Raw genomic sequence first — 13,221 nt, 5'->3', positions numbered from 1 at the left:
CGATGGCACACCTGTACGGTCGTGCTGGCACCTACACATTGTTCCATTCAGCCACAATGATGCACCAGCACAAACGTACACAACCGAATGGTTGGTGTCTGCGTGCATTCCATTCCAGCTATCAGCCAGAGCAGTGGAACAGCTTCATCTAGACGGTACGATAGAAGGGAGAGACAAATAAAAAAAAAACCCCGAACCCAGTGAAGAAGCCTTTGGCAAGCCGTGGCAATTGACAAGATCGAGATCTTCATCGAGATCGTGGCACAGCGCTTGTGAATGAGTCATTGTATCGCGCCACAGTTTCGGTGTTTTGTGCTTTAGCTAGCTGGAGGATATTGAAGTTACTAAACGATTGAACGATCAGTGCGTGTGGATTGAATACAAGTGTTGTTTAGTGAAAGCTAAAACGATGACAGCCCGTTGCTCAAGAAGGGTCATGCTGCCCGTACTAATATTGGCCGCTTGGTCTATTCCTTCCGCATTTGCGTGCGATCATGCGTGCGGTCGGTATGAGTATTGTGACGAGAATAGCAATACCTGCCGCAACTGTAGTTTGCTGTGTGAAAAAGACGAGTACACCTGTTTTCACAAGTGCCAAAGTAAGTTACTAAAACAAACAAAATAGCGCTTTCAAAAGGGCTTTTCTAACTCTTCATTTTTTTTCTTTTCTTTCCACCTTTTTTCTGCGTCTTCTCCAACAACATCATTCACAGATTTCCTGTTCAAGTGTAAGTAGTTGTGTCGGATTGATGACGCACCGCACCGTTGTGTTGGTGGGGCTTAAACAAGTTATTTGTACTGATCGCATGCTTTTTTTTTATTGCTGCACATTCACCCTTTCCCATTTTATGTTTTAGCGCTCCGACAAAATGTCTCGACACTGCAGTCGAGTATGCTCACGATGAGGACAATACTTCTGGTGGTTGGTGTTGCATCCGCTTGTTTGGTTTGTGCCGCTATCGTAGTGTTGGCTCTCAAGTACTACACCAGCATACAGGAGAAATGCCATTGGCGCTTACAAAACAAACCCACTGCCCCGGTGGGCTATACGCACGAGAATCCCAACACCAAGAGCCCCAAGGTGATGCCGAAGAATGGTGCAAACGTAGCAAAGCAATCGTCAACCACGGTTAGCATCTATCCCGAAACGGAGGCAGACAACTCGGTACAGACCGGTACGACGTCGATCAGCCATCGCCATCCGGCAGAAGATTCGACCGAAAGCTACTCGTACGATAATGCTGCCTGTAACGTAACACCAACCAGCAACAATCCGATGCCTAAGTTTTAAGACTTTCATTCGTTGCGTGCCAGAATGCACGAAACGACCCCATTACTCACCTTGGTTGGTACTTAAGCGGGTTTCTTGTCCCCGCGATTAGATCGATCAAACGTCCTACAGTCTAATCATGCGAGAAGAGTGATTGCATACTGTTAGGCGTAGTTAATGTGAGCGAATACTACACTTGAATCTCTAATCTTGACTTAAGATTTGATTTTATTATTTTCTACAGAAAACATTCTACCACATCTTTACGAAGGGTGGTATTCTAGTCTAGCTGTGAATTTCTTTAAGTGCAACTTCATTTTCACATTTCACGATTTTATCCCGTTTTGATGCAATAGCTTTGCGTTATGTGCGTGTAGCGTGCCGGAGAAGGAAGTGTTTCGTTTTAGATGTATGCAAAGGCCATGCCTTGATATCAGATATTACCCTGAGGTAAAGATTTAGCAGTGGAATTTAAAAGAATCGTACTATTAGAATTAAGATTTCGCCAACTCACAGGCACACTAAATGTGTGAGAAAAAAAAGGAAAGGACACGTCCGTACTTAAGCTTAGGAAGATATAGGAACGATAAACACAAACACAAATTTAAAAGATTTGAGTGTTTTTTATCAGTATATCAGTATTGTAGTGCCACAGTTTTTTTTTCTCGGTTTATCACCAACTCTATCTAGCGTACGAGTTTATTCGCTGTCACGCATCTATTTGCATCAGTTTCACTCGGGCGCACTGCTAAGGCGCAAAACAAAAAAACACTGGAAATACCTTCCTTTTATTCTCCCGTGAAAACGTGTCTAAAACTTTGGATCCGCTTCCAAACGTTTCTATCAACACTAGCTCACTGAAGGGATGTGTACTAGAAATTTCACTTAAGTGTGTGACTTGTTTCGATTTGCATAGCTTCTCGTTACGAGCGCATCCGCTTTTACGTTTGTTTAAAGAAAGAGGAAAATATAAATGTAAAACATTACGATAAATATGATTGTTCGGCATGCTACTTTTTATACACAATTTTACTACAAAATCCTGCTGCCGTTATCGAAGAGCATGGCTTCAATTTTTTGGTGAGTATTCTTTGGCATTATTTACAGTACGTGCTAACAACCCTTTCTAATCGTGTGGGTATTGGTTTTGTTGTTTTTCGCTAGGGATCCTCACTCAGACCCAATACTGGTTGCGGCGTAGCAATGGATTCGCCTTGGCAAGCTGTGGCGTTGATATTATTTGTTGCTGCTGTTGCTGAAGATGTTGCTGTTGATGCGTTGGCAACAGCTGTTGGTGTTGCTGCAGCAGGAGATGTTGCTGCGGTTGCGAGATCGTTGAGTAGTTCACCTCCGGGCCAACGTCACAGGAGGAACTCCATTCATCATTTTCATCACCATACCCGTACCGGTACCCATGGCCCATGCTCGGTAGCAACTCTCCATGCATATCCATCATGTCGTCCGTTTCGGAATCGAGCTGCAGTGTATTATCCAACCCACCGATTGGTATCACCTTGCAATGCGGAATGCTACTGATGATCGGTAACGGGGTGGAGGAGTTCGTAACGGGCAGTGACTCATTCTCGGACGGTGTGTACATCCGGTTGTTTAGCGTCATAAAGTCGGGTGGTCGCGGCAAGGAAGGTGGATTATCCTTGTCCAGATCGTTACCCTTGTGGGCGGTTTTGGAGCGACACTTCAGCAGAAGCACCGTGATGAGTATGAGCACGATCGCTGCGACGGCAATACACACCGCAATCAGATAGTCCAACGGGATGACAGATTCCGCGGTAACGATGTTAACGTCATTATCACTATCATGCGAACGGGAGGGAGAATATATTTCAATCGGTACCGTACCCTGTCCGGGTTGGGCCGTTTTCGTAGACAGGACATACTCGAAATTATCGTTGATTGATTGAAAGTCCTGATTGAACTTTCTCGCCGAATAGTATATAACGCCACTCTTGAGCTCCTTGTAGGTGAAGGAACTGATTTCCTTATCGCTCTGCTGCTCGGCATAGTCCAGCCCTGTGCTACGGACAATCTTCTTCAATCGACCGTACTTGGGTCGTCGAGTAATGGTTATCTTTGGATTATAGCGGTTTAATTTGAGCTGTGCCGGATTGTCGAAGATGAAGGTCGAACTCAGCCGAACCCGATCGCCCGGTGTGATCGTTATCGGGTTGATGATTATGAACGGTTGTACTACCATGCTAACCTCGATCAGACAGGCGGACGTTGTGTCCGGTATGAATGCATCCAGCTGGAAGGTGTCATTCGAACGACTCATGTCCGTCTGCATATAGCCAATTTTACCATCCTCCAGCTGCCGTTGGGTAAACTTCAGGATAGGCTTGTTGTTTGAGATGATAATACCACCGAGCGGGTTTTTCGTAATATTATACATAATTCGATTTTTCTGCACATTCGTCTCAATCGAAACGTGTTTCGGGTCCAGTAGACCCAAGTTCGAACCTTGCTGCACCATTATTGCTTGACTGTTGAATCCAGGCTGGATCGTGATGGGTAGAATTTTGATGTTAAATATCTCGTACGCCGGCTTAAATTTGCCGTCCGATACTTTAAAGTAAAAGGTAGTGGACTGTGGATTACCCGAATGTGTGTAGATGATACGATTCTCGTTAATATCCGCCTGCGTGAATTGATTGCCGTACGTGATAATGTCCTGCGGATAACCTTCGTCTGAAATCTTGAGCAATACACCCAGATTGGGCCCACTGATCACGTCGTACACAATGTCGCGCGGATCCGTATCAGCATCCTCGGTGAGCAGATGCGTCGAGGTGATTGTTTCATTTTCACCCTCAATCACTGAGATGTGTGGCGAGGGCGTTAGCAGATGGAATGGCTGATCGTTGACGGGATTGATCGTCACTGGAATGGTGATATTGCAGAGGAACAGATGGCCGGGTACAAGAAAGACGGCGAGAGCAATTTTATCCTCCACCGTGTCCGAATGATCGTGCTTATAGATCACCTTGTTGGAGTAGAAATCGTTCAGCGAGAACCGGTTCACCTCGGGAGATTCGTCCTCCAGTTCGACCAACCCGTGCGCCGGTGGATGAACTTCGATATAAAGCTCCGGTGCACCGATACCTGCCCGTGTCTCGAGGTATTCGAGCACCTTCGAAAGATCCAACTTGATCGGAGCCGATTCACCTTCCTCGATGGTAATCCGTGGCACGGGCAAGAATCGTAACAATCCTCCCGATGATACCGACACATCGATGTTAAATATTTGATCCACCAAACTATTCGAAAGCGGTGCCGTTACATCGAAGTAGAATGAATCGTTCGTTTTCAGCTCCACCATCGGATGGGTGTGCTCGTAGAAGATTCTTCCATTCTCCACATCGTACTGTGTGAACTCACTGATCTCGTTCGAGTAGCCAAACTCCACCTGCTCGAACAGCAGCCGCCCCATCTGGGGTGGAACTGTCACGACGTACTTAACGTCCCGATCGTCATCTGAGCACTTGTAGTACAGCTGATCGGGCAGAATCTGCTTTCGGGTGAGCGGAAAAACATGAAGCACTTCGTTTCGGATCGCTTCCAGCGCTACCGGGTTTGTGACGATGTGTAGCACACTTTCCGACGTGTTGTGCACACCGTCACTAACGTAAAACACAACCTTGCCATTCTGGTTGCTACTGTCGTGTATGAAGTACACCATGTTACTGTTGATGTCTTGCTGGGTGAACGAGTGCGTTTTCTTATTGTAGCTGTCCTTGTACGCCACGTAACCACCGGACATTTGTTGGATGTAGAAGGTTAAGTTCTCCGGTGGAGTATCATAGTCTTGAGCCACTAAGGAGTGAAGAGAAAGAGTAACATTAGAGAGAGTTCGGGTGCTATCATTTATTTGGACAATACCACGTACTTAGATCATTGCTTCCGATCATCGATTTTCCACCGATCCACATATGAAGCCCAGTATTGGTGACCAGCAGCGGTATTTCGTCATTGATGGGGAGTATTTTGATCGACAATAAAAATGGCACACTTTCCTTATTTCGACTTAACGCCACTAACCGGATCGTGTCCGATGAGTTCTCGCTTCCATTGTGTACGTAAGTGATAACGCCTGCTTCCAGCTGCTTTTGTGTGAAGCGGTTCACTTTGGACGATTTGCCTGCACGTATACTACCGTGCAGTGGCTGATCCAGTATCTTATACTCGAGGATCTTTCCATTGTAATACTCCGAATATGGTATCATATCTTCAGGTTCTAGTTTTACCGTCTTTCCTATAAAAGGAAGAGTGGACACGGATGCAATGAAAACTATTTCCAAACAATTTTGACCCACCACAACTTACCCTCCTCTACAACAATCTCATTGGTTTGAATGTACAAATGTTCCGGAATGATAACAATCTTCATCATAAGATCCCGCAGCCACGTTATACCATTGGTGACATCGAATGTGAAGAAGTCGGACGACTGATTGACACCCGCCTGTATGTAGAACATCTTTTCCGCATTGATCGTTGACTGGTCGAACACTTTCGAGTTATACTCGTCGTCCGAGGTGATTGATTGTATCTCTAGATAACCGTGTTGGGGCTGTGTTGTCACCAGATACGTTATATCGCCTGGTGAAATGTTGGGGTGTACGATCTGAAAACAAAAGTTGTATAATATGTACCGTTTTACAACACAGATCACCTATCACAACCTACCTCAAGCACATCTCTCGATATGATGACACTGGTGGACTCCTCGACGTACAGTGTTTGGTTGCGTCTAATTCGCAGCTGCTCCCAGTACGCTGGTGGATAGATCCGGATCATAACCTCCCCCTCCGTCCAAACACCCTTGGTTCCCACACGGTACTTTATCCGGTCCATTGAAGCTACATCGCGATTCCAGTAAACGATCCTATCGGTTAGTATGTCCGCGTGCGAGAAGTTGTACGCAGTTGTCGCATTGTTAAGCCGATGCAGCTGACCCGTATCAAACTTCGGTACGAACATTTTCAGCAAACCATTGTTTGGTCCATCCATTACGCGATACTCTATCTCCTGTGGTTTTGCATTTAAGTTGGTATCGATGTTAAGATCGTTACTTGTGAGCAGAACGGCACGACCCTCCTGGACGATGGATGCATTACTCTCTCGCACCCTTAGAAACGGATCGGATGCTTCGATTTCTAGCGAACCAGGTACTTCATAAATGCCGTCAGTTACGATAAATGAAATCTTTCCATTATCTGTTCCATTGTGCATAAACAACATTTGTCCATGATCCAAATCTTCCTGGGTGAACTGCTCCGTAGATTTCCCCGTTTTGTACAGTTCCCCATTCGTGCAGGTCACCGATCGGTATTCGATATCATTCGCACGCGTTTCAATGTCCGGATCGGCGTACTTCAAATCACCGGCAGTAAGCAGCTTCGTTTCATCGCGCACTATATGAAATACCTTATCAAACACTCGATAGGGTCCATTGTCGTTCTGCAGCGTGATCTCCACCTGTATCTCGCACACATACTGGAAGTCCGTTTCATCGTCCGACAGGATCAACAAGCGGAAGCTATCGCGCGTTGACTCAGAATCGTCGTGACAGTAGTGTATATCGCCGAGAAACAAATCTTGCAGCGTAAAGGTGGCAATATCTTTCGCTTCAAACGTACGCGGATTTATTAAACATATCTTGCCGTGCTTCGGGTGATGGGTAAGATTGAACGAAAGGAAGTTAAACTTGTTAAAGTACACCTCAAAGTTTGTTCTCGACAGAGCCGTTTTGTTTCCCTCGTGCACGTACAACTTCTCCCGCTTCTGGTAGACGATCTGCTTTGCCAGATAGTCCGGCGGTGTGTAGATAAAATCTATCTTTCCCTGCACATCTTCACACTCTGGCACTGATACAACGAACTCGAATGTATCGATGAAGCTACCGTATGACGATTGATAGGTGCGATATTTGATCAGATTCTTATCGATCTCGTGCTGCGTAAACGAGTGCCCGGGCCGGGCAATTTGTGGATGACCCTCGATGTAAATAACACCAAACTTTGGTGCCGTAACAACGGTATAGATGACGTTACGGGATAGCGTCACTATTGGTATGGTTTGATGGAAGAGAAAATCTGCCCGTATTGTGTTTTCTTTGGTGTTGATGTGCATGTTGGTCTGACGGATTATGCCGATGCGCAGCTTGGTGAATGAGATACGAAAATCGTACGTTGGAGTAGTTACCGGACCCAGCGATACTGTGAACTACAAGACGAGATGAGAAACCTAGCTGATTGACAGAGTTCTAAGCGATCCGGTTGAATTTTTCTTACCTTAAATTCATCGTGCTGTGGGAAGTCTGTAACATGAAGGTAGCGAATGTGTCCCAACATCACCTGACTGCTGGTAAACGAATCGACATTCACCCACGACGAATCAACCGTACGAAGCTTCTGCAAGTTTCCGTACAAAGGAGATTGTACCACATCGAACCTGAAAGAAGATAAAACTTAGGCCACATCTTCCATAAATCATTAAATTCCCTACTCACTTCATATCAACGTTTTCCTCCTCGGCATTCGGAACGAATGAAAGATTGTACGGTGTTATCGAGGCAGCTGATTTGTGTATAAGCACCAAACCCGTGTTGTTGATCATCCGTAACTGGAGCGGCAGTACGGACACACGGACGGAGCTCGCCGGGCTGGTTTCCATCCCATCGGAAACCTGCACCGTCAGATCGAAGTGAGAATCCTCGGACCCTTTCGTATTGATGACGTACGATACACTTCCAGCGTTAATGTCAGACTGGGAGAAGGTGGTGACGGCTTTACCGTTCACCTCGACGCGTCCCTGTTGTGCTTCCGAATTGGGATTCATCAGTATGGTGTAGATGAGCGACTCCGGCGGACTGTCGGGATCGTCCGCATTCAGCACATCGGTACCGATAGCCTTAGGAATGCCCTGTGTAATACGGATATGTCTATTCGGAGGTAGCTGCAATATCGGTGGATCATTCACCGGGGTCACATTGACGTGCAGCACAAACCGATGCTTTCCGCTGATATCGGGAAGTTTCGATTCGCGTGAAAACGACATCAACTGCATGTCGATCGTCATGTGATCGGTCGGGTGCTCATCGCCATTGTGCGTGTACTTCACCTTGTCCGTGCTGAGATCGATATGGGAGAAAAATTTCGTCTGCGTTACGGTTCCGTTGCTTTCCGGGCCGTAGGAAGATATGGTCACCCGGCCATGTTTTGGTGGCTGTACGATGTGGAATATAATCGATGCCTCCTTAACGCCCATCTCGGGATAGTCGAACAGAACGCTTATAAACTCCCGCGAAAGAAACGCAATGCCACCTTCCATCACTTCCATCGGATTAATTTCCAACAGTTCCAGCTCAACCCGTGACATCGAGCGGGTGAATATTTTGTACTTTTCCCCATAGTCCGCCTTTATGCAGTACGCCTGATCGCAGTAGCAGATAAAGTCTTCTATTCCCTGATGCTGACACTGCGAGCTGATGATGCAGGGCTGCTTCTCGATACACGGATACTTCCACACGCAATCGACCGTCACGTGGTGTGTGACTTTGAAGTTGGGAAATCCGACATCCTGGTCATCTAGGACAACGTTACGGATGCACCCTTTAAAGCTGGATTCGGTTTCGCGGATCAATTTCATCGACGCTTTCCGGTGCCGTTCGGCATCGAGACCACCGATGTAAAAGTCTTCCTCCAGCTCAATAGCCTGACTGCTCCCGTTAGCGAACGTTGCACTGTTGATCGTTTCGTCGACCATTATCTAATTGGGTGGGAAATTAAAATAGATCACATCGTTGCGCGTAATTTGAGCACAAGAAAATCTGGTAGAAATATGATATTTTTTACACTCACATCGACCAACATTGGACTGTATGTAATGGACACGTTATGCCATTTGCCATCGGAAACGTTCCGATCCGGAATCAGTTCAACTGCATTCGATCCTTTGCCCACCAGCAGCCGCAACTTGCTTTGGACTATCTCCAACATCATGTAATCGTGCTTGGTCGAGCGTGGAATGTTACTCAGCAGTGTACCGAAGGGTTCGATCGTACGGAACTCAAAGTTCCATCGATCACCCGATCGTGAGGTTGGTTTGCGCAGTACACTGTAACTATCGTCGTCTAGGAAGCTTATTGGCACGTCTAGATCTGCATCGAACTCTGGTGAACATATCCACGAGATATCCTGCGTGGTGGCATGACCTGTTCCTTCACGTGCCCGTTTAAAGAAGTTTATATTATTGTAAAATACCTGCAAATGAGTGAAGATGAAATAAGCATTCTTGAGGAGTTCTTGAAGGTTTTGCACAATTTTTCACAACTTACATCAGCGATACAACCACGAAAACTTGGCAGGGCACTTAAGTACGGTTCGTTGTAATCGCCTTTACCACCCAACTGTACACCCAGGTGTACGTTCAGTTCCATCACCTTCGGCGGAAGTGTCTTTGTGGCAAAGTACTCATCGATCTGAAGCGTCAAATTGGCGGCATAGCGAGAAATTGAAATGTCATGCCATTGGAGATCGTTTATCTTTAGCGTTCCTGGTGACCAGAGCTGCGAACGAAGCGAGATGCTTTGGATTAATTTTACAATTCTACAACAAGAAAACAACAGCAACTTACATCCGTCTGATATTTGTCTATCTTGAAGCTAAACCTAATTTTTCCACCTTCGATACCGAGCAGCGCATAGTCAGTGCGTCCCACCGTCAGAAACATCAGTGCATTTTCTTGCCGGGTACGGAATCGCAACCGAATGTTGGTAGACATTTTTGACTCCTGCAGGGGCAGTGTGATGTGGCTGGCGCCATAGAACGACACTAGAATGCGCCATAGAATAATACACGTAAGGTGATGAGAGTTTTAGTATTATGAGAAGAATAGAAAAAAAATAGATGATTAATTTATAAAACGAAAAAGCAACGATCGGAGTATGAGGATCACGATCAACATTCGCACAAAGTGCTACATACACACGCAGCGCACGTGACTTTACGGACTGTCTTCATGCACGCACACGCACGCATTACAAATGGAAGAGTGTGAAAAGGCGATAGCAAACCGCTTAACAGCTTCCACCGTTCGATAGATATTTCATCGCACTACGCGAGGGAAAATGTTGTGAAAACTGTGAAAAACACTCCACTCGTCTGGGGCGATGGAAGGAAGGTTCGAATTGATAGACCACATAACGTGACAGTTTGAGCTAGGTCAGGATGCGTAGCGACCCTTACGGCAGGGACGTGACTTCGCAGCAACGGCCTAAATTAAAAGTTAATGCTCGCTTCAACCACACATCAACCCTCCCATGTGACAATGCAAACATGCCATTCCATTACATGGTTGTCTTGAAGAGTAAAACAAAAATCTATTGTACGGTCAAAAATGTGTCCACGTCTTGTCTATTTTAAATGTCGCTCAATACGCGATCCAAAGGGATCAACCAACAACTTTGAATTCCCTGTGGTACAGAATTGCGTCACGATCGGTGAAGCAAGCAGCATTGTGCGGCTGCAGATCGAAACTATTGGAAAATGTCTAACATGACACGCATCAGTGTGTGTTCCCGTTCCCTAAATCCCTTCGAATAGGGGATAGAAGACGGAACAACTGCTACCGTATTTGTCTTAAAACAATTGAGCACGTTTCAGTGCGTTCCGTCGTGCCTTTCAAATCCGCTGCTCTTGCTGGCATAATGGAAATGTGCGGCCTTGAATTCGGGGCTTGCCTGCCGTGCCTTAAGTGCTGCACAGCCGACAATGTTTATACATTCCCGTACGCCTCTTGATGCCGGGGGTTGCTTTGTTTTTGTTTCTGACTGGCGCATAGTCCCGTAGTGCGTTATTGTCAATATTCGTCAATCGATATGAACTGCTGACGGACGTACCCGGCACCCGAGGAGCGGCGAGCTCCATCCCGTTCATTTTCCCAGCGGCATTCCACTGCATTCAATGATTAATGCCATCCAGCTAATAGCGCTAGATGAGAGTGCTTCCGCCTTTCAACGGGTAGAAATGGACTTAATATTTCTGTTTGAGATGAACTGTGTATTCTCTGCTGAAGATTGACGTGTTTATGTTGGGTGTTTTGGGGGGAAACGATTTTGATGGTTTAAATGATAAGCATATGTGCTTTTTGGGTGGATTCTTAAAACATGCATTTCCATGATAGAGGATGTTACTGGTACTAATTCCTTCAAGATCTCGATAATATTGAAAATTAATCATGGCGAACTGGTAATAGCGGATCAAGCTCCCCGGAGACCTTAAGCGGAACATTAATAGGCGCCATCCCATGACCAGTTGGAAGGGAGGAAGGGGGAATATTTTGAACAAGTTGCAAAACAATTGATCGGGGGATTTACGGTTTCTAAACTGTTGACGGGGTGGAGTGGAGCCTCCTTCCTGAGCGTCCTAGACATACCGGGGTTGTAAGCTGTTGCCCACTGTCATATCCATCTCCGGAAGAATACAAATTAAATTTGATTTTGCTTCCAAAAATGGTTCCAAATGCTTTAATAACTGTAACCTGTAAGTTTGGGTTCTTAAAATTGCAACAACATATTCTAAAGTCCGGAAGGGTTACACGTTTTGAGATCCAAAAAGTCCTGAATAACAGCGAAAAAACCCATCAATTGTGCTCTTTAAACACTTTAAATGAAAAAAAAATTGTTTAAAAGAGAGTTCTTTATCCATACAAAAAGGAACTTTTGGAGAAACGAAAGAGAATAAATTGCAATTTCATAATAAATGAAATGTTGCCTAAACTATTGGCGTCAGTTACTAACATACGGGTAGAAACAATATCTGAAGTCCTTCAAAACAAGTAATTCCTTCAAACTGTTCCTTCAAACAACATTCAATTGACTCAATAATTTATGTAGAAAATGAGCTTAAATTAGGGACCAATGCCAACATCTGACATTAGAAAATAAGAATTTTAATATGTTTTTGATGCATAGTTTTTTTTTTGGTTTCTAGTTTGGAAACCCTTATTGCGCTGTTCCGAATTGGAACGAAACATTTCACCCTAAATTATTCGAAGCCGGAAATCGGAAAGTAAAGAACCTTAAAAAAATGCAACGAATGTCATACTGATCGTAGATCTAGCTTTTAACAGTTTCCCATTAAGCATTATATCGATTACGGTTAACTAACAGTTCTGTAGTTAATTGGTGGTGTTTGCCGTAACACCCTTGGGTAGAAGAGAAAACCATATGTTACCGTTTAGGCTTGTCTTCGTTTCACTCAGCCACCTTCATGCCATATGACATCTTTATTCATCAATCTTCATGATCGTTACGAGTACATGGATTATTCCACCCCTCATACAACAACACTGCAGCACGTGCAGCTGATTAAACCGTGATTTGAACCCAAGATTGTGGTTCTCGTAAGATTACGTTGAGCATTCAATTTTTTTTTTACTAAAGACTTACCCTTGACAGCATCGATGAGCGTAAGGCTAAGAATTGAGATAAATATCCACATCCGTATCCGGCGCTGCAGTTGATCCATTTTCACGGCCGAATCGTGCTGGTACACTGGCTTTGCAGGGGTATAATGAACTTGAGCCTTGGCTGTAAAGGCTCCTCACACGGTACGCCTCGGTACCACCGTAATGGAAACGATCACGGTAAGCTAGCTGTGGTTTTTTGGTTTTGAGACATAAATTATGGCTTCTAATGCGAACGAGTCGCTGGCTAGTTAGTGCATTGCTTCGATCACCATTCGTTCTGCACATTTGCATTCCATCCGATCACATTTCGAAGTTTTCCCGCATTTCACATAGCTTGTTTCACTATACTTTTCTATCAACAGAGGGGTCACATGCATATATCGAGCGTCTTTCGCAACAGACGACAATCACACACAAACACTCACGCACTATGAAAGACCTAAAATCACAATTCGAATTTC

At 45.1% G+C, this 13,221-nt stretch overlaps 2 protein-coding genes across 2 annotated transcripts; one reads left to right on the top strand and one right to left on the bottom strand.

Annotated features, from left to right (window-relative positions):
- The first annotated feature begins 67 nt into the window (after positions 1–67).
- LOC125764545 (uncharacterized) lies at positions 68–2,263 on the top strand. The gene is made up of 3 exons (XM_049428903.1): positions 68–599; positions 714–728; positions 858–2,263. The coding sequence occupies exons 1-3, from the start codon at positions 410–412 to the stop codon at positions 1,289–1,291; spliced, it is 639 nt and encodes a 212-aa protein (XP_049284860.1). The 5' UTR covers positions 68–409; the 3' UTR covers positions 1,292–2,263.
- LOC125764450 (chondroitin sulfate proteoglycan 4) lies at positions 1,874–13,170 on the bottom strand. Its single transcript, XM_049428709.1, has 10 exons — positions 12,741–13,170; positions 9,926–10,122; positions 9,627–9,857; positions 9,151–9,552; positions 7,800–9,058; positions 7,582–7,741; positions 5,975–7,513; positions 5,612–5,912; positions 5,175–5,540; positions 1,874–5,101 (listed from the first exon to the last, which is right to left on the bottom strand). Exons 1-10 carry the CDS (start codon positions 12,817–12,819, stop codon positions 2,445–2,447), a joined length of 7,191 nt encoding a protein of 2,396 aa, XP_049284666.1. The 5' UTR covers positions 12,820–13,170; the 3' UTR covers positions 1,874–2,444.
- Positions 13,171–13,221: the final 51 nt, after the last annotated feature.

The sequence above is a fragment of the Anopheles funestus genome, chromosome 2RL (genome assembly GCF_943734845.2).
Source record: "Anopheles funestus chromosome 2RL, idAnoFuneDA-416_04, whole genome shotgun sequence".
Taxonomy (NCBI): Eukaryota; Metazoa; Arthropoda; class Insecta; order Diptera; family Culicidae; genus Anopheles; species Anopheles funestus.
The sequence above is the reverse complement of the archived record's forward strand: the minus strand, read 5'-3'. Positions and strand labels throughout refer to the sequence as shown.